Here is a 24,226-nt window from a genome sequence, read left to right as displayed (position 1 = left end):
CACTGCCACCAGCCTCCCCTCACCCCAGCTTCCATCCACACCCCTGCCACCAGCCTCCCCTCACCCCAGCCTCCACCGACATCGCTGCCACCAGCCTCCCCTCACCCCAGCCTCCACCGACATCGCTGCCACCAGCCTCCCCTCATACCAGCCTCCATCTGTACTGCTGCCACCAGCCTCCCTTCACCCCAGCCTCCGCCCACACCGCTGTCACCAGCCACCCCTCACCCCAGCCTCCACTCACACTGCTGCCACCAGCCTCCCCTCACCCCAGCCTCCGCCCACACCGCTGTCACCAGCCTCCCCTCACCCCAGCCTCCACTCACACTGCTGCCACCAGCCTACTCTCACCCCAGCCTCCATTCACATGGCTGTTCCTCTACGTATGCTCTCTGGGTGACCCACAGGAGAATCACTTGGATGCTGACCAAAACTGCATTTTTTCAGGGGGCAGGTTTCATCATCTCTGTATTCTATCCCCAGATATTTCACCCTAAAAATGTCATAGGATCGTATGACTATCTTGTTTCAAAGTCCACTAACTTCCTGTTTCATAAAGAACAAAGTCCCAACCCCATTACAGTGGTCCCAATTACACCCCAAGCTACATCTCCTGCCACTTCTCATCCTCCTGAATCGCAGCCTCTTATTCTGGTCACACACAACCATTTCACTCCTTTTTTTTTTTATTTCTTTTTTTAAGATGGAGTTTGGCTCTTGTTGCCCAGGCTGGAGCACAATGGTGCAACCTCAGCTCACCACAACCTCCGCCTCCCAGGTTCAAGTGATTCTCCTGCCTCAGCTTCCCGAGTAGCTGAGATTACAGGCGTGCGCCACCACCCCGGCTAATTTTGTATTTGTAGTAGAGATGAGGTTTCTCCATCTTGGTCAGGCTGGTCTCAAACTCTTGACCTCAGGTGATCCGCCCGCCTTGGCCTCCCAAAATGTTGGGATTACAGGCATGAGCCACTGTGCCTGGCCTCATTTCACTCTTTTGTGCATTTATGTATGTTGTACCCAGGGACCTAGAATGGTCTTCCCTCTCTGTTTGACTGGAGAACACTTCCTCATCCTTTAAGTCCTGGCTTGAAGACTGTGCAGCCTTCCGTCGCCACCTCTGTGCCCCTCAGCTGCCTAAGGCTCTGGTATTGGCCCTTCTGGCCCTGCAATGTTACATCCTAATCACATCACTGCTCTCCCTAGAAAGACCCCCTAGTCGTGCGTGGCTGGGGTGGCATTCAGCTGGCAAGGTTGAACGTATGTGCTGTGCTTCTACGAGGCACCCTGTCCTGTGATAGAGCTGAGGATACAGCAAAGAACAGACCTGGTTCCAGCCTAACAAAGCTTACAGTCTTGTGGAGAAGACAGACAAGAAATGTAACACCAGGGCACTGTGGCTCACGCCTGTAATCGCAGCACTTTGGGAGGCTGAGGCGGGCAGATCACAGGGTCAGGAGATCGAGACCATCCTGGCTAACATGGTAAAACCCCGTCTCTACTAAAAATACAAAAAAATTAGCTGGGCGTGGTGGTGGGTACCTATAGTCCCAGCTACTTGGGAGGCTGAGGCAGGAGAATGGTGGGAACCTGGGAGGCGGAGCTTGCCGTGAGCCGAGATCGCGCCACTGAACTCCAGCCTGGGCGACAGAGCGAGACTCTGTCTCAAAAATAAAAAAAAAGAAATGTAACACCAGATACTGATGTAACCCAAATCAGGAGGCCCTGACCTGGTCTAGGGGTCAGAGAACGCCTCCCAGACAGTGCCGGCGTTTACCTTTGCATTTCTAGCACTGTGCCTTGCACTCTGGAAGGCTCTGAGTCAGTTTTCTTAGGTGAAGTGTCACTCAAATGCTAAAGACCCTCAAATATTCAGCCCAGACCTCTGGACCCACAGACCCAACTATTAGACATCTCTACGAGTGTATCCCACAGACATAGGAGCCCAAAATTAAACATATTTCCTCCTAAATCACTCTACTTGCCCAGATTTACAGCCTCCATAAAAGGCATTGCCTGGATGACCACACAATCAGCCTGGAAGTTATGAATAACTCTTCTCTCTCTTATTACACCCTGTGCCCAAAGGATTGTCCCAGCTCTGTCGATTCTGCCTTCTGGATTCTGACTGCATTATCTCCTCTCCATCCCTCCCTCCGCCAACACTGCCCTAAGTCAGTCCTCATCATTTCTCATTTTGATCCAGGTCCCAAGAGTGGTTTTTCTAATGTACAAATCTGATTCTATCACTTCCTGGTCACAATCTCCAGTTGCCAATAGGTTAAAATCTAAATTCTGCTGCATGCTGTCCGGGACCCTCGATAACCTGGCCCTGTCTTCCTCTCCATCGCCACCCCCCGCTCCATCCCCTACCTACGTGTGCGTCAGCACTGAGCCCCTGCAGTCACCGTTCTTCCAATGATAGACCACGGCCTCTCTGGGAATGGGGTGGGCCCCCGGCCCTGGTGGTCTAGTAGTATATGGACTCAGACCTAAGGACTAGGGTGCCTGGTGCATCTTAGTTGGTAACAAAAAAAACCAAATCAAAATGCTCTTGTGTCGAAAGGGGCACATTATTGGCACTAACACATAGCCTGCATCCGGTTGCACATGTACAGTAGGAAACTCTTGGGAGCCAAGAAATGTTCTGTGCTGTGACTGTGGTGCTGATTTCATGGGGGTTTGCATCTGTCAAAACTCACCATACTGTGCACTTAATTATTTAATTATTTATTTATTTATTTATTTATTTTTGAGATGGAGTTTCGCTCTTGTTGCCCAGGCTGGAGTGCAGTGGCGCCATCTCAGCTCACCGCAACCTCCGCCTCCCTGGTTCAAGCGATTCTCCTGCCTCAGCCTCCAGAGTAGCTGGGATTACAGGCGCCCGCCACCAGGCCCAGCTAATTTTTGTATTTTTAGTAGAGACAGGGTCTGGCCATGTTGGCCAGGCTGGTCTTGAACTCCTGACCTCGGGTGATCCACCCGCCTCGGCCTCCCAAAGTGCTGGGATTATAGGCGTGAGCCACCGCGCCTGGCCATATTGTGCACTTAAAATGGGTGCAGTTTGTTGTACGTAAATTATGCCTCATACAGGCATTTAGAAAGTTCCCTTGATCAACACTAGCTTGCAGGAATTGTCACACTCTCACCTAAAATGCTCTATCCTCGCCCATCTGCATGTAAATCCTACTTTTTTCTTCACTGTCTCCCAAAGCCTTTCCTGACTCCCCCACATAGACGCGACTGCCACGCGACTGCCACTTCTCTTGTTGCTCATCGTTTCAGTCACCCCTCCCCATCCTTGGTGGTGAAGCCTCCTAATTCCCTCGGTGGGAATTTGTAGTTAAGGAACTTAACACTTCATAGAAATAACAGGCTGGGGGGGGGTGGGGTCTCCAGGAACTAGAGCACAGCACTGTCTTCATTCTGGTACTCCCTGCACCTAGGGAAGTGCTGGGTATATAGTAGGTGTTCAGTCAATATTTGAGGAACAAGGAGATGGGAAGATCTGGAGTTGATACACTCAGTACATTAGGCTCAGCTGATTCTTACTTGAGGAAGACAGATGGAGCTATTAGTAGTGACTTCAAATGGGATAGGGACAATCTTGCAGTAACCTTGCTGGTGAGAAATCGATGACAACCCCAGCCTCTGTTAAAAAGTCACTCTTTGATAACTGCTGTGTCTCTGTCCCAAGGTAATCATTTTAAAGTCAAATAAACAACATGTATGATTAGGATATTTCTAGTCTCTTTTTCAAAAGCACTATCTCTGTTTATGAAACTGATGAGCTGTGTTGCTTAAGCTTTGCTAACTAAGCAAACAGTGTTTTACACCAGCTGGGCACAGTGGCTTGCGCCTGTAATCCCAGCACTTTGGGAGGCCAAGGTGGGCAGATCACCTGAGGTCAGGAGTTCAAGACCAGCCTGACCAACATGGAGAAACCCCGTCTCTACTAAAAATACAAAATTAGCCAGGCGTGGTGGCACATGCCTGTAATCCCAGATACTCTGGAGGCTGAGGCAGGAGAATCGCTTGAACCTGGGAGGCGGAGGTTGCTGTGATCGCACCACTGCACTCCAGCCTGGGCAACAAGAGCAAAAACTCCGTCTCAAACAAACAAACAAAACCACCAGAAAAAAAAGTATTTTACACCTATTGCCATGCAATAACATGCTTTTGATACATGAGTATATGTATAAATTATAAGACACAAGATTCTAAAATAGTGGCTGAAGGACCATGCAATCAGGCAGTCATAACAATGACCGATTATTAGTGATAAACACATGCCACACAGAGAAAGGACTATGGACAATAATGGCCTATTTAACCTGCCACTGTCCTGCAGGAACTGCTCACCTGGAGGAGCAGCAGACAAGGGTAGATGGAGCTGCGTTATATGGCGACACTGGGCAACTTGGTCCACACCATCATTGCTCCTCCCATCATTACCACACCACCTGGGAGGACCACCAAAGGGGAGAAGATCAAGGGAGACCGAGGAGAATTACTACCGCTTAGTCTCGATGATCATGTCATCAAAGACTCATTCATTGACTATTCAGCGTATGCTCTGACTAAAATGGGTAAAAGTGATCGAGACACTTGCGTTCCGTTCTGCTTTGCTCACTTAGTCCTTAACTTGACTGCCCTTCCCCTGCCTCACTTTTTTCACTTGCAAAACCAGACAAAATGCTAGACATTCTACTCACCATCAGACCCAGGAAAGCCTACAGGGAATCATCACACGGCGTGAAATCAGCTCCAGCTCAGCAGGAAACGTGCCCACCCACGTTTCCCACCTTCACCCTTCAGGCACAAGACCCCACCTTCTGACCACCAGCTCCTGCATGATTTTGCGGAGCCCCCTTGCCCACCCTGGTAGGAAGGAGATACCAGGGATGAGTGCTCCCTGTGACAGCCCTCAACCAGGGACAGGCAGGAGCTGTTGTATAGGGACACACGTTCTACCCTGGCTGATTTCCCCAGCAGGTTTGGCTCCAATGGCCACAGCCATAACTGGAGCGATAACCCGCTCTTGACTGGCTGTCTTCCCTTCCTTGTCTCACTTGCCCACTCTCTCATCAGTAGCTCCTTCACGTCACAAGTAATCTACTGGCCCTCGAGTCACTGTTTCAGGGTGGGCTTCCGCAGGAACACAAACTAGGACAACAGGTCTTCTCTGGACAGGACCCCACACTAGACAAAGCTGGGCAGGGCTTAGACCAGAGGGGAAAAAATGCAACTTCTCACATGCAACAACAGCCAAACCGGTTCTCTTAGAAAGAGTCTGAACCTCAAAAAAGCATCCTTCTTGTCTGGAAAGCTTCCTTGCGAAGGAGCTCAGTGGGTCTGAGGGAAGCACTGCAGCTCGCGAGGGGCATGCTGGCTCTGCAGCGGTGTGCCCTGCGTGGTGTGCCCTGCCCTCCCTTGGCTCTGTGTGAGCCTCCTTTCCTTTGCACAGGGGACTGTGGGTGAGTGGCACAGCCTTCAACAAAAGTGGCTCTGCTCTTTGGCAGTGATCTCTTCTGTGGAACAGCATAAAATGAGCATTAAAAAAACTTCTAGGACGAGCTATGCTCAACAGCTATAAAGAACCAAGCGGTTTCTTATTTAGCACATGAGAGCATGGGGTTGAAGAGGGAAGAAGATGAGAGCGTGGGGTTGAAGAGGGAAGAAGGAAGAGGAGGAGTCAGGAGAAAGGAGAGGGAATGGGAGGGAGAGGGAGAGAGAGAGTTAGAAAACATCAGAAATTAAGTGGATAAAAGTAAATGACCACTTCACAACCAACCACTACCTTTCCTTAACCTGGAAAGGAGAATGAAAAGGAGAAAAAAGAGACGCAAAACAAGCATTGATTATATAAATTCGCATGTACAGAGATAAAGATGCACCAGCTTTTCCTTTTTGTTCTGTAAAAACGTCAGTGTGTTCTTTATAGCTCAATCCTATGAAAATACTTGTGAGATTGTAATTATGCTTTATATTATTAAAGATAATTATTCCGGGTTATTCTCCATGTCTCAGGACTTTGCTTTGGCTGGTCAGCCTAAAGTGACCTCACAGCAGCACAGTTTGTATCTGAAGTGGGTTTCTTGTAGACAGCGTAGAGCTAGGTCTTATTTTTTGACCCATTATGACAATCTGTCTTTTTTTTTTTTTTTTTTTGAGACCGCCCAGGCTGGAGGGCAGTGGTGTGATCTCGGCTCACTGCAACCTCCACCTCCTGGGTTCAAGCGATTCTATTGCCTCAGCCTCTCGAGTAGCTGAGATTACAGGCACGCACCGCCACGCCAGGCTAATTTTTGCATTTGTAGTAGAGAGGGGGCTTCACAGGTAGTATGAGTTTCTTATCATAATAACACAATCCTAATTCCTCCCCCCATCCCTTGTAATATTGTTGTCACTTATTTCCCTTATACATAAGTATATATGTGAGGGTACATAATTGAATACATTGTTGCTATTATTTTGAACAGTTATCTGTTAGAGTAAGAATAAGAAAAATAAGTTATTATTTTGCTTTCACTTATTCCTTCTCTGCTCTTTTATTTATTTATTTATTTTTTGTTGTTGTTGTTGTTGAGACAGTCTTGCTGTCTCGCTCTGTCGCCCAGGCTGGAGTGCAGTGGCGCGATCTCGGCTCACTGCAACCTCCGCCTCCCGGGTTCATGCCATTCTCCTGCCTCAGCCTCCCGAGTAGCTGGGACTACAGGCGCCCGCCACCTCGCCCGGCTAGTTTTTTGTATTTTTTTTTTTAGTAGAGACGGGGTTTCACTGTGTTAGCCAGGATGGTCTCGATCTCCTGACTTCGTGATCCACCCGTCTTGGCCTCCCAAAGTGCTGGGATTACGGGCTTGAGCCACCGCGCCTGGCCTCTGCTGTCTTTCTTTACGTAGATCTAAGTTTCTGACCTATAGCATTTTCTTTCTCTCTAAAGAATTTCTTGTAACATTTCTTGCAAGGCAGGTCTACTGGCAACAAATTCCCTGAAGTTTTGTTTGTCTGAAAAAGTCTTTACTCTCCTTTACTTTCAAAGGATAATTGTGCAGGGTTCAGAGTTCTAGGTTGGTGGGTTTTCTCTCTCAACCCTGACGTCTCGCTCCACTCTCTCCTTGCTTGCCTGGTTTCTGAGATAGGTCAGAAGCATTTCTTCTCTTTGCTCCTCTACAGGTAATGTGCTTTTTTCACTCTGGCCCCTTCCAGGATTTTTTCTTTATCTTCGATTTTCTGCAGTGAAAATGATATGCCCAGGTGTAGTTTTTCTGGCATTTGTCCTGATTCTCTGAGATTCCTGGATCTGTGGTTTAGTGTCTGACATTAATTTGGAGAAATCTGTCATTACCATTTCAAGTATTTCTTCTTTCTTCTCCTTCTGGTATTCCCATTACACGTTACACCTTTTGTAGATGTCCCACAGTTCTTGGATATTCTGTTCTCTGTGTGTGTGCACACGTGTGTGTGTGCGTGTGTGTGTGGGGGGTTTCTCTTCGCTTTTCAGATGTGGAGGTTTCTATTAAGATAAGCTTATACTCAGAGATCGTTTCCTCTGCTGTGTCCAGTCCACAAATCCATCAAAGCCCATCAGCGGCATTCTTCATTTACGTCACTGTGCTTTGCTCTCTGCCACTTCATTTGTTTTTTTTTTCTTAGAATTCCCATCTCCCTGCTTTCATCGCCCACCTGTTCCTGCATGCTGCCTACTTTATCCATTACATCACATTAATCAGAGTTGGTTTCGATTTCCCGCCTGATAATTCCAGCATCCCTGTTGTCTCTGAGTCTGGTTGTGAAGCTTGCTCTGTCTCTTCAACGTGTGTTATTTGCCTCTTATTTCATTTTATTATTATTATTATTATTATCATCATCATTATTTTTGAGACGGAGTCCCGCTCTGTCGCCAGGCTGCAGTGCAGTGGTATGATCTCGGCTCACCGCAACCTCCACCTCCTGGGTTCACGCCATTCTCCTGCCTCAGCCTCCAGAGTAGCTGGGATTACCGGCGCCCGCCACCACACCCGGCTAATTTTTGTTGTTGTTGCTTTTGTATTTTTAGTAGAGATGGGGTTTCATCATGTTAGCCAGGCTAGTCTCGAACTCCTGACCTCAGGTGATCTGCCCATCTCAGCCTCCCAAAGTGCTGGGATTACAGGCCTGAGCCACCGTGCCAGGCCCTATTTGCCTCTCAGTATGTCTTATATCTTTTTCTTGATAGCGGCTCTGACTGGGTGAAGGCAACTGCTGTAAAGAGGCCGTGAGTGTGTGGTGGGAAGGTCTATTCTATAGTCCTACAATCAGGCCTCAGAGTTTCGGTGAGCCTGTGCCCCTCAGCTGGACACTCACAAATGCGTCTCAGTCCTCCCTCCCACGCCCACCTTAAGTGAGCCGGCAGATGGCTAGAGTGGGCTGGCGTGGGGGTTTCCCTTCCCCAGGTCAGTTAGGCGCTGATAAAGCCACAGCAGGGTTAGGGGAGGCGACCTTGTTAGGAAGAGCAGAGTGCTGCGGCCTCTTTCAAAATGGTCCTTTTTCTTCTTCCCACTGCAGGAGGCACGAGGGGATTTTTCTCCATTATTCACTGTGAGAACTCGGGGAAGCTCCAGAAGGTGAGGGAGAGGGGACAACGACTTGGTTCCCGTGGATCTTTAACTTGCCCGCTCTGAGCCTCCGGCACTTTGGCGATGACAGCTCAGGTTTCCCCGCCTCGGCACTGCTCCTGCAGAGGCTGCTGCCCAGGGCTTCCGCTCCGGTACCTTGCGAAGCTGCATTCTCCTGCCGGTTTCTCCAGTTTTGGGGACTGTGGTTTACTGTGAGACCTTATGGATCCAAGGAGACTTGCTTTTTCAGTTTGTTCAGCTTTTTACTTGTTAGGATGGAATAGCAATTTGCAAGCTTCTTCGACAGGAAACTAGAAGTTCCACACTTAAATTTTATACATACAAATATATACATGTGTACATATATATATGTGTAGGGGTATTGTATATATACACACAAAATGATGACATGTATAATGATGATATGTATTACTGAGAACGTAAAATATAATTACATAGTGATAGCTAGACACACAAGGAATTCACAACTCCCCAAAGAAAATACATCTGGATGACCTGCCTAGCAATTTCCCCGTGAGATAGACGAATGTCTCCGTATTTCATTCCCTGTTCCTGCCCTGAAACAATTTCAATCACTTGACAAATCATTATCATTCATTAATAATGTTTACTGAGTGCCCATATGTGAAAGAAATCCACTATACATTCCACAGATGCATTTCCTCTCCCCACGGGGTTTCCATTTTAATGGGAACAATGTAGAATATGTCTGTCTTCCCTTTTAGATTCTGTTTGCGTTTTTTGTTGTTTCTTGTTCTCTCTCTCTCTCTCTCTCTCTCTCTGTCTCTCTGGTCCAGAGGAATAATTTCCTGGTTTTGTAAACTAAGCTGGATCATTTCACTTCCATGAATCAGGGAATACTTTATGAAGGAAGAAGGATTTACAGAGGACTGGGGATAAGAGATGGAGGGAAGCTGAACAGAAGGCAGACGAAACTGGCTGAGCCTCTTCAGAACACAGGACAATCCCTGATGGTGAGTCAGTCTGGATGCGGGAATGGGACACCTTATATGGGGATCAAGAAAGAATCACTGGGGTCAGAAAGAGCACATGTCAAGAAGAGGTCCGACTGATGACAAGCAAATATTGCCCCAGTATTACAATTACAATTCCTGTGGCCCCTCAAAATTACCCTGTCAGTTTGATGGGATAAAATTCTCAGACCTCATTTCATACCACAGACACTGAATCCCTATTCCACAGCTTCGGAAGTTCGAGGAAGTAGACTGTATGTGTGTCTTCCAAAGCGTCTACCAGAAATCAAGGTGTTGGAGAACTTTGTCTTTCTTTTCTTTTTTTTTTTTTTTTTGAGACGGAGTCTTGCTCTGTCGCCCAGGCTGGAGTGCAGTGGCTGGATCTCTGCTCACTGCAAGCTCCGCCTCTCAGGTTTACGCCATTCTCCTGCCTCAGCCTCCCGTGTAGCTGGGACTACAGGTGCCCACCACCTCGCCCGGCTAGTTTTTTGTATTTTTTTTTTTTTTTTTGTCTAAAAAAGGACCAAAATGCATTTATTTAATATACATCACAAGGGCTCAACCGAGGCTTAATTTAAAAGACAAAAACAAAACAAAAATAATACCACAGCTCAAGATACAGAGTCCTATACAGAAATCACAAAAAGGACAGACCATCTAAGGAAAAATTAAGAAGACAACACAAGGACAGGCTGGGCAGCCTGGGTCAGGGCTCCTGGCTGGTGACCTGCTTTGAGTAGGTTTCTTGCAGGTACTTCTTAAAAGCTGTGGGGTTGGCCGGGCGCGGTGGCTCAAGCCTGTAATCCCAGCACTTTGGGAGGCCGAGACGGGCGGATCACAAGGTCAGGAGATCGAGACCATCCTGGCTAACACGGTGAAACCCCGTCTCTACTAAAAAATACAAAAAACTAGCCGGGCGAGGTGGCGGCGCCTGTGGTCCCAGCTCCTCGGGAGGCTGAGGCAGGAGAATGGCGTGAACCCGGGAGGCGGAGCTTGCAGTGAGCTGAGATCCGGCCACTGCACTCCAGCCTGGGTGACAGAGCGAGACTCCGTCTCAAAAAAAAAAAAAAAAAAAAAAAAAAAAAAGCTGTGGGGTTTTTCCAGAGCTCGGCAGCATGTGTGTTCAAGGGACTATCAATGTTGGGTTCTCCTAGAAGGCTCTGGATGGAGAGCAGAATGGTCCTGACGTCATACAGGGCAGACCACTTGTCCTTCAGGATGTCCAGGCATGTGTTACCCTGGGTGTCCACGTTGGGGTGGTAGCAGGGTGTGAGGAATTTCACCGTGGGCGCATTGTAAGGGTAGCCACTGGGGAACTCTAGTGAGAGCTTATACCTCAGGTCTTCATATACTGTTCCAGCTGCTCCATGGATGGTCCCTACCCATTTGAAAAGGTTGTCTGATTCAGGGAAGGCAGAAATCCCTTTATCGCCAGACATCATGAGGGTCATCAGCTCCTGCTGTAGCCTTTTGCCCACGGGACCCCGGGCAGCGCCCCCGCTCGGCTCGGCTCCTTTACGGGCGGCGGTGACGCTAGTGGCTGCCGGGTCGCGGTTTTGGGAAGCCATCCGGGCGGCGTTGGCAGAGAGACAGGAACTCGGAGAACACGACTGCAACTGCCTAGTTTTTTGTATTTTTTAGTAGAGACGGGGTTTCACCGTGTTAGCCAGGATGGTCTCGGTCTCCTGACCTCGTGATCCGCCTGCCTCGGCCTCCCAAAGTGCTGGGATTACAGGCCTGAGCCACCAAGCCCGGCCAGAACTTTGTCTTTCTTAATTGTTCTGGTAACTGCTGTGTACAACCAGGCTAAACACTCACTGATAAGAATTCTTTCCCTGCTGCCCCAGTACAACTTCTGGATTGTACACTAGTACAAGAGTCCTAACTCAGGAACTTGCCTACACGCAGAAACTGGCTGACCTGGGCTCTGGGTGTAGCAACCCTTTCTAAAAACATGAGTATCATCCAGCAGTCTGAACAATTTGATGGGTAGACCTTATATTGAATCACAAAGGTTTAGGAGTAGGACTTAGCTAGTCCAGTGGGTTTTTTTAAAAAAAATTTTTAAAGAAGTAGAACATAAATAAATAACATTTATGTAGTTGAAAATTGGGGAGGAAAAGGGATCTCCACTGGCCCCTAAGTAAGAACTGTCTCAAAGTTCTGTCTCAAAAACCATTCATGTAGCCCAATTCCTCAATTTTAATTATTTTTTGTCTGTTTTCATTTGTATTATTTATTTATTTTTGAGATGGAATTTCACTCTTGTCACCCAGGCTGGAGTGCAGTGGCATGATCCCTGCTCACTGCAACCTCCACCTTCTGGGTTCAGGTGATTCTCGTGCCTCAGCCTCCTGAGTAGCTGGGATTATAGGTGCATGCCATCCCATCCAGTTAATTTTTGTATTTTTAGTAGAGACAGGGTTTCGCCCTGTTGGCCAAGCTGGTCTTGAACTCCTGACCTCAGGTGATCCACCCACCTTGGCCTCCCAAAGTGCTGGGATTACAGGCATGAGCCACCGTGCCTGGCCTATTTTTATTTTTTTAAACAAGGTGTTGCCCTGTCACCCAGGCTGGAATGCAGGGGCAGTATGATAACTCACTGCAGCCTTGAACTTCTAGACTCAAGCAATCTTCCCACCTTGGTCTCCCAGTAGTGCTGGGGTTACGGGCATGAGCCACTGTACCCTGCGCAATCCCTCCATTCCTATAGGTGAGGAAATGGGTACACAAAGAAGTCAGGTAAATTACCCAGGGTTACGGGACTAGGGGTAAATCTGGTTCCTGATGCTTAATCCTGTGCTCTTTCTACTACAACACCCTGTCTCTGAGAATCAGTTCTGAACCCATGAACTACACGTGGCAATCTTAAGCCACAAAAATTACTGACACAGTGTTTTCATTAAGGACCCCCCCTGCCCTGTCCATTTCCTGAGAATGAGAGGTTTCTAGTTCTTTGTACCACATTGACTCCAATCGGTAATTTTGAATTCCTTCTTGGCAGAAGTCATATAGATCAGATTCCATTAAACATATTGCTACAGTGAAAATTTATTTTTTAAAAAAATTCAAACCCAGCTTATGGTCTACAGACTTCAGTAAGATTTAATCAGCCCCAGTTTAGTATTATACTGCAAAAGAATGTGGACGGTGTTTGGGATTTTACTATAAATAGGTTTTGCATATATTGCGTATATTGGCCTCATGTTGGTACCTTCGATAATTCTGACAGCAGTTGGTTTCCAAGTCCCTCACCATAAAAGTGGCTGCATATTATGAAATCCAACACTAGGATATCACTATCCCAGGATCCCAAGGAGTTTATCCCTATATCTCATTTAGTTATCTTCCAAGTAATCTGCAGTGATACGCAATTTGCTACCCTGGCACCGAGAGGAGGAAAAGTATCATTAGCCACCCTAAGCCTGGAGTTCTGAGGCTCCCCCAAGGTTCCCTAGGCTCCCCCAAGGCCTCAGTGTGGCCTTTCTAGGAGGTGGCTCTGTGATTCCAGCTTCATCACCAAGGAATCTTGGGTTATTTATGAGATCAGAGCCCTTATTAATGTAATTCTGTTCAAGACAATTTTTTTTTTTTTTTTTTGAGACGGAGTCTCGCTCTGTCACCCAGGCTGGAGTGCAGTGGCCGGATCTCAGCTCACTGCAAGCTCCGCCTCCCGGGTTCACGCCATTCTCCTGCCTCAGCCTCCCGAGTAGCTGGGACTACAGGCGCCCGCCACCTCGCCCGGCTAGTTTTTTTTGTATTTTTCAGTAGAGACGGGGTTTCACCGTGTTAGCCAGGATGGTCTCGATCTCCTGACCTCGTGATCCGCCCGACTCGGCCTCCCAAAGTGCTGGGATTACAGGCTTGAGCCACCGCGCCCGGCCTCTGTTCAAGACAATTTAAACGAATGAAACAGGCATGATGGCGCACGCCTGCAGTCCCAGCTACTTGGGATGCTGCGGAGGGAGGATCGCTGGAGCCCGGGAGTTTAAGGCTGCAGTGGGCCGCGATGGTGCCCCTGCACTCCAGCCTGGCAACACGGCAAGACCCCGCCTCTAAAATTTTTTTAAAATTTAAACAAAGAAGGGAAGATAAGTGAGAATTTGAAAGAAATGAGAGACATATTTGAAAGCTGCAGGGGCAGGGTGGAAGCAGCCACGGAGGACACGGGGCGTCAGCTCGTGGGCGAGCACCTAGAGCGAGGTCTCTCATACTCATTCCCACACCACTGAGATTGGCGTTTCAGGAAGGACCGATTGAGGAAGCAACAGCAGTGAAAAGGAGGCCACAAAGAACGAGGAAACAGTCTACATGGAGTATAAACTCAAGGCCAGCATCCAAGTAAAACATCAAATTGGAAAGAAAAAGACAGAAACATTTCAGATGGCGAAGCTGAAACTCGGTCTCTGGGATGTGGCGACTTCGGTCTCCGTCTCATGCCTGACAGTGGAGTCAGAGCCCTGTCATTTTTAGAGGCTGGGTCCCTGGCACGCAACACCTCTGGTATAAAAGAACCCAGTCACTGCACAAGTGGTCTGGGCAGGGGACTAGGTGTGTGGGGCCAACTCACATCCCTGACTCCTGTTTCTCAGCCATTAGCTCATATCTGAAACCTGGTATTAGAACAGTTCATGCTGGGACACTCTTTGAACTCTGTTTGCCCTAGTCCTGGCACGGCTGCCCTACAAAGCGAGGAGAATTTTAACAGCATTTAAAAAAAAAAAAAAAAGGGAAAGAGGATGAAATACTTGTAAAGCTTTTGATAGTATTGAGTCACACACATATAAGCATGCAAGTGGTAAGAGTACTGAATGTTCCAGAACATACACAATACAAGTTGCAGTAGAACTACCTTTTATATTACCTCACGGAGCAGCAAGGCTACGTTGGAGCTGAGAACAAAACTGAGGCTTCTAAACATTTGGGGCTTTTGAATACCTCTCCTCATACATTGTTTTGAAGTGACCCCCAGCTTTTTGAAGAGCACGGAGGGTGGAGCATGGGGATCCTGCAGCACTGCAGAAAGAGCAGTGGGCTTTAGAGCTCAGTTATACTGATTGTTTTCTGCATGACACAGAGCAGACGACTAGCCTCTGGTCCTGTTTCCTCTTATTTATTTATTTATTTATTTATTTGAGACGGAGTCTTACTCTGTCACTTAGGCTGGAGTGCAGTGGCGTAATCTCGGCTCACTGCAACCTGCACCTACCAGGTTCAAGCAATTCTCCTGCCTCAGCCTCCAGAGTAGCTGGAATTATAGGTGCATGCTACCGCGCCCGGCTAATTTTTCTATTTTTAGTAGAGACGGGCTTTCACCATGTTGGCTAGGCTAGTCTTGAACTCCTGCACTTCAGGTGATCCATCCACCTCGGCCTCCCAAAGTACTGGGATTACAGGTGTGACCGTGCCCGGCCCTGTTTCCTCGTCTTTAAAATGAGAATATGAAAGCCTACTTCACAGGGCTGTAGTTGGAATAAACGAAATGAGATGATGTCTGTCAAGCTTCTACTGTAAGGCCTGGCATATAGCAGACGCTTTGTTCATTTGATCAATATTAATTAAGCACCTTACTACATGCCAGGCACTGTGCAAGGTGCTGGAAATGAAAGTTAGTATGAACAGACCTGGCATCTGTCTTCTGGGAGTGGGCAGTGTAGCCACTATTGTGTCACTAATAGTGGCACTTTCTGCGAATGGCCTGGCTTGACTGAGGTGCACAGGTGGTATTTACATAGGTCACAAAGATGAGCAAAATACAGGTGCTGCTTCTGAGCTGCTTACATCTGACTGAAAAGCTAGGACATAACCACATAACTGGATGGCTCTGCCACTAACTAAATGATCTTGGGAACATTATTTAACAATTTTGGACCTCAGTTTCCCCATAAGTAAAACGAGGAGGTTGGACTGGATTAATGGTTCCCAAACTTGGCTGAGTATCACAATTGCCTGGGGAAGCTTTTAAAAATACATATTCCAGGGACCCACCCCAGACCTGCTCATCAGAATCTATAAGTGAAGGGCTCAGTGATCTGTAGTAATTTTTTAAATGTTCCCAAGTGATCCAACACAGATATTTTGGTCTTAGTCCATATGTAAGATCCCTTTTAACAAAAGAGTTCTGGGATAAATTACTATCATCCAAAGCCGAAGCAAAGAGTGCCACAGAAAAGGCACCAGTACAATGTTACGAGAGTTTGGAAAAGGCAAACATCTCGGGGGAGGCAGCTGCACCGAAGCGGAACTTGAGCTGGGCCTTGGATGAGGGCTGGAACCGGAACTCGAGGGGACAGAGAAAGGGAAGAGTATGGAGAACTGAAGCCAAACATTTGGTGGAGGACAGACTGCTTGAATGGGAATTATGGGATCTAAGGTTGGCAAGGTAAATCAAGACAAACTCCCTTAGTTATTCCATGCACCCATCCATTCGTCTGTCCGTCTGCCCATCCATTCATTCATGTAAATGATCGTCCATCCAGGCATTCAGGAATGCCTGGCAGTGTGAAATATGTAGCATTCTAGGCCCTGAGGGTAGAAAGAGAAAGACATAGTCCCGGCTGACCTAGCAGGGCTGCAGACACCCAGGCAGTGACAGAAGCTAATGGTGCTAAAAGAAGTACAGGGCAGGCCGGGCACGGTGGCTCATGCCTTTAATCCCAGCACTTTGGGAGGCCAAGGTGGGTGGATCACGAGGTCAGGAGTTCAAGCCCAGCCTGGCCAACATGGTGAAACCCTGTTTCTACTAAAAATACAAAAATCCGCTGTGTGTGGTGGATGCCCGCCTATAATCCCAGCTACTCTGGAGGCTGAGGCAGAATTGCTTAAACCTGGGAGGTGGAGGTTGCAGTGAGCCAAGATCACGCCACTGCACTCCAGCCTGGGTGACAGAGCGAGACTCTGTCTCAGAGCAAAAAAAAAAAAAAAAGTGCTGGGCAAAGGCAGCCCAGAGGACTAACTGTGCCCAGAAAAGACAGACATCTGAAAGCAAAGGAGAGATAACTGAGTGTTACAGGTTCCACTGTGTCGCCCCAAAATGATATATTGATGTCCTAACTTCCAGTGCCTCTGAAAATGGCCTTAGGGGATATCTGAACACAGAGACAGACGTGCGCTGTCTTTTTGAAGACAGTACAAAGACATGGAGAGGCCACATGAAGGTTGGGGACTGAGTGATGTCCTGCAGTCTAGGAATGCCAAAGGCGGCCAGCAAATCACCAGATGTGGGGAGAGAGGCCTGAAGCAGCTTCTCCTCACAGCCTCAGAAGGAACCGATCCTGCCAACACCTTCACCTTGGACTTGAGGCCTCCAGAACCATGAGAAAGTACATTTCTGATGTTTGAAGCCTCCCAGCTTGGTGGTACTTTGTTTCCGCAGCTCTAGGAAACCATACGTAGAGTAGACGCAAAAGGAGAGCTGTGGGAGACTGCATTTTGTAGGCTTGGCAGGTGACTTTTGAATTGTTGGGTTAGCCAGCTAATTAACCAGCTAGAGTGGTGCCTAGCACACAGCAAGAGCTCAATAAACGCTTGGTGAGTGATGAATGGGAGGCTGGGGAGAAGGAGTAAAGATGGGTTCCCAGGGAGAACGCTGGGATGTGGAGGAAATGCAGTCCCAGTCTCAGGCACGTTGAACCTCTCCAGAGAGAGATCTAGAGGCAGCTGGAGCACAGCCATGAAGCTTGGGAGCCAGAGATTAAGTTTTGGGAATCATCCATATAGAGATAATAGATTAGATGCAGTTAAACATTATATAGAAAAAAGAAAAGAGCGCTACAGGCAGACACACTGTAATTTAGGGTCTCGGAAAAGGATGGAGAAAAAGTAGAGGAAAGAGACAAGTCCAGCATCACAGAAGACAGGAGAGGAGATTTCAGGGAGGAGGACCCAGCTACAAGAAAACAGAAAAGGGAGACCTGTTTCAAGTGATCTGTTTTCCACGTCACAACTGCTGTGTTGTGTTGTTTTGTTTTGTTTTGTTTTAACCTAAACCCATGACAATTCCTGAATGGTTTCCAACACAGCAGCTTTTGAATTTCTTAAATTCAAGAAAGATTTTGGAGGAAAAGATGAAGACGTTAGTATTTTAATCCTGAGTGTTTCAATAGTAATCTCAGCCTAAGGAGCTCAAAGACTGTGGGATCAGGCAAACAATCTAGGAGTGAATATTACGTCCCTAATAAAAAGGCTCGGCCGGGCGCGGTGGCTCATGCCTGTAATCCCAGCACTTTGGGAGGCCGAGGCGGGCGGATCACGAGGTCAGGAGATCAAGACTGTCCTGGCTAACACAGTGAAACCTCGTCTCTACTAAAAATACAAAAAAATTAGCCAGGCATGGTGGTGGGCGCCTGTAGTCCCAGCTACTCGGGAGGCTGAGGCAGGAGAATGGCGTGAACCCGGGAGGCAGAGCTTGCAGTGAGCCGAGATCGCCCCACTGCACTCCAGCCTAGCTGACAAAGCGAGATTCCGTCTCAAAAAAAAAAAAAAAAAAAAAAAAAAAGGCTTAGAGAAGTAAAAATTCGTGACTTGATTTTAGGTAGAAGATCAGGTTCTAGTGAAGAGTTCTGATTCTTGGGCAAATATTCAAATCAGAGTACCAGCCATTTATTCATTTAACACATTATTGACTACTTGGCACTGAGCTAGAAGCACAAAGATGAATAAACCCGCCAAAGAGCTTACAGTTTAATGGGGAAGACAGAGACATTATCGGGTACTTAAAAAATATGTTGAAGACCTTAGCTAAAGAAACTTTAGAAATCAATAATATGGAGGTTCCCCTCAAACTAAACATACTCTGCTCCTCTGTGTTCACAAGATCAGCATCAAGTAAAGATTAATCTCCAGTCGTGTTGTTTTCCTTGTTGGGTTTTGGACTTACTTGCAACCCCTTTCTTCTTATTTCTCCCTTTTGGAATGGGAACATCTATCCTATACATGTCCCACCATTGTATTTTGGAAGCACATTCACTTGTTTGATTTCACGGGTTCACAGTTGGAGAGCAGTTTGCCTCGGGATGAAACAAACCTTTGAGTCTCATCTGCGTCTGATTTAGATGAGATTCTGGTTTTTGAACTTTTGAGTTGGTGCTGGAAGAAGTTGAGACTTTTGGCTGGGCACGGTGGCTCAGGCCAGGCGCGGTGGCTCACGCCTGTAATCCCAACACTTTGGGAGGCTGAGGCGGGTGGATCACCTGAGGTCAGGAGTTCGAGACCAGCCTGACTAACCCGGAGAAACCCTGTCTCTACTAAATATACAAAATTAGCTGGGCGTGGTGGCACATGCCTGTAATTCCAGCTACTTGGGAGGCTGAGGCAGGAGAATCATTTGAACCCGGGAGGCGGAGGTTGCAGTGAGCCGAGATCGCACCATTGCACTCCAGCTTGGGCAACAAGAGTGAAACGCCATCTAAAAAAAAAAAAAACAAAAAAACAAAAAAAAACGGCTGGGCACGGTGGCTCACGCCTGTAATCCCAGCACTTTGGGAGGCTGAAGCAGGCGGATCACGAGGTCAGGAGATCAAGACCATCCTGGTTAACACGGTGAAACCCCGTCTCTACAAAAAATACAAAAAATTAGCCGGGCGTGGTGGTGGCGCCTGTAGTCCCAGCTACTCGGGAGGCTGAGGCAGGAGAATGGCGGGAACCCGGGAGGCGCAGCTTGCAGTAAGCCGAGATCGCGCCACTGCCCTCCAGCCTGGGAGACAGAGCGAGACTCGTCTCAAAAAAAAAAAAAAAAAAAAGGATTCTTAAGTCTACTGAGCTAGAATGAAGAACGAATGTTTTCTGTATGTAAGAAGGGCATGAGTTTAAGGGGGCCAAGGCTGGAACGCTACGGTCTGAATGTGTGTCTAAAGCCCCCAAATTAATATATTGGAACTTAACCCCCAAGGTGATAGTACTAAGAGGTAAGGCCGTTTGGGAAGTGATTAAGCCCCTTATAAAAATGGCTGAGAGGAGTGCTCTGGCTCCTTTCCTCTTCCATCCCTTCTGCCACGTGAGGACACAGCACGAAGGCACCATCTTGGAAGTGGAGAACAAGCTCTCACCAGAAGCCAAACCTGGTGCCTATCTTTGAACTTCCCAGTCTCCAGAACTGAGAAATGAATTTCTGTTGCTCATAAATCTTTTAAAGCCTAAAAATGGAATTACCATATGAATCTTCTGGATATAGATACAAAAGCACTGAAATCAGTATGTTGAATAGATACCTGCACTCCCATGTTCATTTCAGCATTATTCCTAATAACCAAGACATGGAATCAACCTAAGTGTCCCTCAATGGCAGAATGGATGAAGAAAATGTGGCACATCTACAATGGATTACTAACAGCCTTTGAAAAGGAGGAAATCCTGTCATTTTTGACAACATGAATGAACCTGGAGGAAACTATGCTGAGTGAAATAAGCCAGGCAAGAGAGATAAGTACCATATAATATCACTTATGGGTGGAATCTTAAAAAGTCAAACGTATAGAATTAGAGTGCAGAATGGTGGTTACCAGATACTGGGGGTGAGGGGTGGGGAATGCAGGGAAATTAACCAAAGGGTAGAAAGTTCCAGTTAGACAGGAGGAATAATTCTTTAAGATCTATTACCCAGCATGGCAACCACAGTTAACAATAATGTATTATATATCTCAAAATTGCTAAAAGAATAGATTTTAAATCTATTCTCACTACAAAAAAGGATAGGTATGTGAGCTGATAGACGTGTTAGTTAGCTTGATATAATCATTCCACAAGGTATATGTGTATTGAAACATCACATTGTCCCCTGTAAATCTACAATTGTTATTTGTCAGCTACAAATAAAAACTGAAGTTAAAAAATAAAAAAGTTATATTCTACTGGGGGATAAATAAACAAAATGCTATATACACATACAATGGAATATGATTCAGTCTTAAAAAAGGAAGGAAATTTTGATGCATGCGACGACATGGGTGAAATATTGCTAAGTTTCATCCATGGATGAAACATGGATGCTAAGCGAAATAAGCCAGACACAAAAGGACATATTTTATAATTCCACTTATAAGAGGTATTTAGGATAGACAAATTCATAGATAGAAAGTAGGTAATCCAGCACTTTGGGAGGCTGAGGTGGGAGGATCGCTTGAGCCCAGGAGTTTGAGACTAGCCTGGTCAACATAGTGAGACCCTGTCTCTACAAAAAATAAAAACTAAAAGTTTAGCAAAGTGTGGTGGCACACACCTGTAGTCCCAGCTACTTAGGAGGCTGAGGGGGGAGGATTGCTTAAGCCCAGAAGTTTGAGCCTGCAGTGAGCTGTGGTTGCAGCACTGCACTCCAACTTAGGCAACAGAGCAAGACCCTGTCTCAAAAATAAGTAAATATATACATACCTAGGAAAGTAGAAGTAGACAGAAAGAAGTGGTTGTCAGGGGCTGGAAGGCAGGAGGGATGGGCAGTTATTGTTTAATGTTAATTAAACAATAGTGTTAATTCTGAACAGAATTTCAGTTGGGGAAGATGGAAAAGTTTCGTAGATGGACGTGGTGATGATTACACAACAATGTGGATGTGGCCAATGCCACAGAACTGTACACTTAAAAATGGTTAAAATGCAAAATTTTGTTAAGTACATTTTACCATAATTTTTTAAAAAACAATAATGTTTGTTAACCTATCTGATAATTAAAGAAACTGAGAGTCTTTTTCCATGAGTCCCTATTGGAACATAAAGCTTCTTCAGCTCAATGAATGACTGAGCAGATATAAGGCAACATTGAAAGGAACGCATCCCACATTCGACTGTTCAATTTGATAGCTGGCAGCACCCCATGGGTCAAAAGACATACGAGGCCGGGTGTAGTGGCTCATGCCAGTAATCCCAGCACTTTGGGAGGCCAAGGTGGGTGGATCACCTGAGGTCAGGAGTTCAAGACCAGCCTGGCCAGCATGGTGAAACCCCATATCTAGTAAAAATACAAAAATTAGCCAGGCATGATGGTGGGTGCCTGTAATCCCAGCTACTCGGGAGGCTGAAGCAGGAGAATCACCTGAACCAGGGAGGCGGAGGTTGCAGTGAGATGAGATCGCGCCACTGCGCTCCAGCCTGGGTGACGAGAGAGACTCCGTCTCCAAAAAAAAAAATTCCTGGCTAACACGGTGAAACCCTGTCTCTACTAAAAAATACAAAAAAAACTAGCCGGGCGAGGTGGCGGGCGCCTGTAGTCCCAGCTACTTGGGAGGCTGAGGCAGGAGAATGGTGTAAACCCGGGAGGCGGAGGCTGCAGTGAGCTGAGATTGCGCTGCTGCACTCCAGCCGGGGCGACGGAGCGAGACACCGTCTCAAAAAAAAAAAAAAAAAAAAAGACACGAGTCCTTTTTGGACTGTGACCTTGTGGAACAGGTTTTACCCTGAACCATTAGGGACCAATGAAGCTGATAAATTGTTCCAGTGGGTTAAGAACCAATGCCCATCATCAAGGAGAAATAAGGACTCTCCCAACTGGTCCCCTGCCTCCCACTGCCACCCAGGGGAAACTTCTACCATTGCCCCCTCAGAAAGAGACCAAACTCAGACTGCACCGCCCTGCCCTCTGCCACTCAGACAGCTGATCTGGGAGGGTCCAGAGGCTTTCCCAGCATCTCAGCCTGTCAGAGGCAAGTCAGAATGAGAATCCAACGCCTACTCAGTCACCTCCCTGCCACTCTAGCAGCCAGGACGACTGGAACTATTGCCTACCACAGCCCCTGGCTAAAAACACAACCTCCTGGCGGGGCGCGGTGGCTCACGCCTGTAATCCCAGCACTTTGGGAGGCTGAGACGGGTGGATCACGAGGTCAGGAGATGGAGACCATCCTGGCTAACACGGTGAAACCCCGTCTCTACCAAAAATACAAAAACATTAGCCGGGCGTGGTGGCGGGCGCCTGTAGTGCCAGCTACTTGGGAGGCTGAGGCAGGAGAATGGCCTGAATCTGGGGGGCAGAGCTTGCAGTGAGCTGAGATCGCGCCACTGCACTCCAGCCTGGGTGACAGAGCAAGACTCCGTCTCAAAAAAAAAAAAAAAAAATCTCCTCTGAGATGGTTTCGGTTATTTAAATGTTTGAGAGCCAGGTGCTCCTGGCCTGGGTACTACACAAACATCTGGCCGAGGGACTGCTAGAAAACCGCTGGGCAGCTGGAGGCCGTATGGGAACGGCGCCCCTGCAGCTGCATGGCCCTGGCCACCTCCCGGCACTTCTCCTTCTGGGCCTTCCTTCCACCCTTTCTTCTGCCTGATCGCTGGTCTCCCTCGCTCCTCTGCCCCACCTGGCTTCTCTGCCCTGCCCAGGATGGGATCTCTCCCACCATCTTTGTTCCTTTATTCCCTGCCACACCTCTACTGACCTTTCCACTCTACCTTCACCTGGAAGGGTTTTTCCCTCTCTTGCTTGCCAGTCCAGGGGTTTCCTCCGAGTCCTTTTCAAATGCCATTTGTCTCTGAAAGGCTTCCACGAACCTCCCACACGGGTAGGTCTCCTGCAGCATCTGCTGGCCAGTCAGCCCCACCAGGGAGGGCTCGCTCATTGAACAAAATTTGCCCACACCTGCTCCGGGCAGAGCCCTTCATCAGGGCAGGGCCATGGGCACAGTAGTAAATGGAAGGGGGTTTCTGCCCTCAAAGATGGGGGTCCGCTGAGGGGGACAAACTAAAACCACATAGTTAAAGGAATGCACTAGGTTTCAAATCAGAATTTTTGTGTCGAGGTGTCTTTGGGAGCTCTCAGGAGAAAGCAGTGTGCTTGGAGAGGTTGGGAGGTGTGAATCTTTAGTAAATGTGGTCGTCCCCCAGGCTTGGAGCTGCAAAAGGGCGCTGCCTACAGCAGCAAGGCATCGGCATCACGAGGACCACAAGTGTGGCTCTTTGGGCGCCATGCTCAGGAAGACGGCAGGCGGCTCATCCAGGAGAGATGTGGGAAATGGAATTGAATCATAAGGGCCTGGAACTCCGTGCTCAGGAGTGAGAGTCCAGCCTCCTCCTCGGGCCACAGTGCACTGCTCGGTGCTCCTTAGTAAAAGGAGTGCCACCGGCTGTGGTCTCACCAGATTGCATGTCTAATTCTTATTTCTCATTTGGGAAAGTTCAGAGCAGTTTTCCCTTGGCGTCAGTTCACAGCAGAGCCGAAACTGTTGCTAAAGGCATGGTGAAAGATTCACAAACATCACAGCAAGTGGCACTGTCACAATGGCTCCTGTTGGAGCCACAGAACAGTCCCCAGACCCCATCTAAGATGAGCAACCTCAGTGACTGACATCAGACGCTCAGGGTGTGCGAACGTGCTCATCCACTAAACATGGCAGAGGATAGATCGACAGTACACTCTGACGAAGGGTTCCACAGTCAAATAAGCAAGAGACACAATCCCTCCTGCTCCTGAGGGAGTCGCACGGCATATGAACACATTAAAGCTCTGTGGTTTTAACAAATGTGTTTAATTTGATGGAAACCAGCATTTCTCAGACTTACTTGGTCATACAACCTTTTTTTCCTCCAAGTGCCTATTAACCTCTCAGGAAGAACAGATGTTGGGAAGCGCTGGATTAGATGATTTCCAGCCGGCCTTTCAGCCATTAAAATCTACTGCTTTACGGCTTGAATATAAGTCACTGGGCTGGAACTTGAGTAA

General features: G+C 47.6%; 2 protein-coding genes across 7 annotated transcripts in view; one reads left to right on the top strand and one right to left on the bottom strand.

Moving 5' to 3' along the window:
* The window catches only part of FBXL14 (F-box and leucine rich repeat protein 14), a 40,629-nt gene extending 20,204 nt beyond the window's left edge, over positions 1-20,425 (top strand). For 3 of the 6 annotated variants that reach the window (XM_009217675.3, XM_017945576.3, XM_017945579.3), the window contains exons 2-3: positions 8,545-8,603; positions 9,470-9,867. In XM_009217675.3, coding sequence (XP_009215939.2) covers positions 8,545-8,603; positions 9,470-9,515 — 105 coding nt within the window. In that variant the 3' untranslated portion in view covers positions 9,516-9,867. Of the gene's footprint in view, positions 1-8,544; positions 9,868-16,649; positions 17,941-19,820 lie in introns of those variants that run through there. The other 3 variants (XR_001892428.3, XR_002515486.2, XM_003905797.5) reach the window with 3 other exon arrangements.
* On the bottom strand, positions 10,103-11,282 carry LOC116268818 (ubiquitin-conjugating enzyme E2 C-like). Its single transcript, XM_031650201.1, has 2 exons — positions 10,687-11,282; positions 10,103-10,364 (listed from the first exon to the last, which is right to left on the bottom strand). The coding sequence occupies exons 1-2, from the start codon at positions 11,155-11,157 to the stop codon at positions 10,296-10,298; spliced, it is 540 nt and encodes a 179-aa protein (XP_031506061.1). The 5' UTR covers positions 11,158-11,282; the 3' UTR covers positions 10,103-10,295.
* Positions 20,426-24,226: the final 3,801 nt, after the last annotated feature.

This window comes from Papio anubis, chromosome 9, assembly GCF_008728515.1.
Source record: "Papio anubis isolate 15944 chromosome 9, Panubis1.0, whole genome shotgun sequence".
NCBI classification, from domain to species: domain Eukaryota; kingdom Metazoa; phylum Chordata; class Mammalia; order Primates; family Cercopithecidae; genus Papio; species Papio anubis.
Note: the sequence above shows the minus strand (reverse complement) of the source record. Positions and strands in the feature narration are given on the sequence as shown.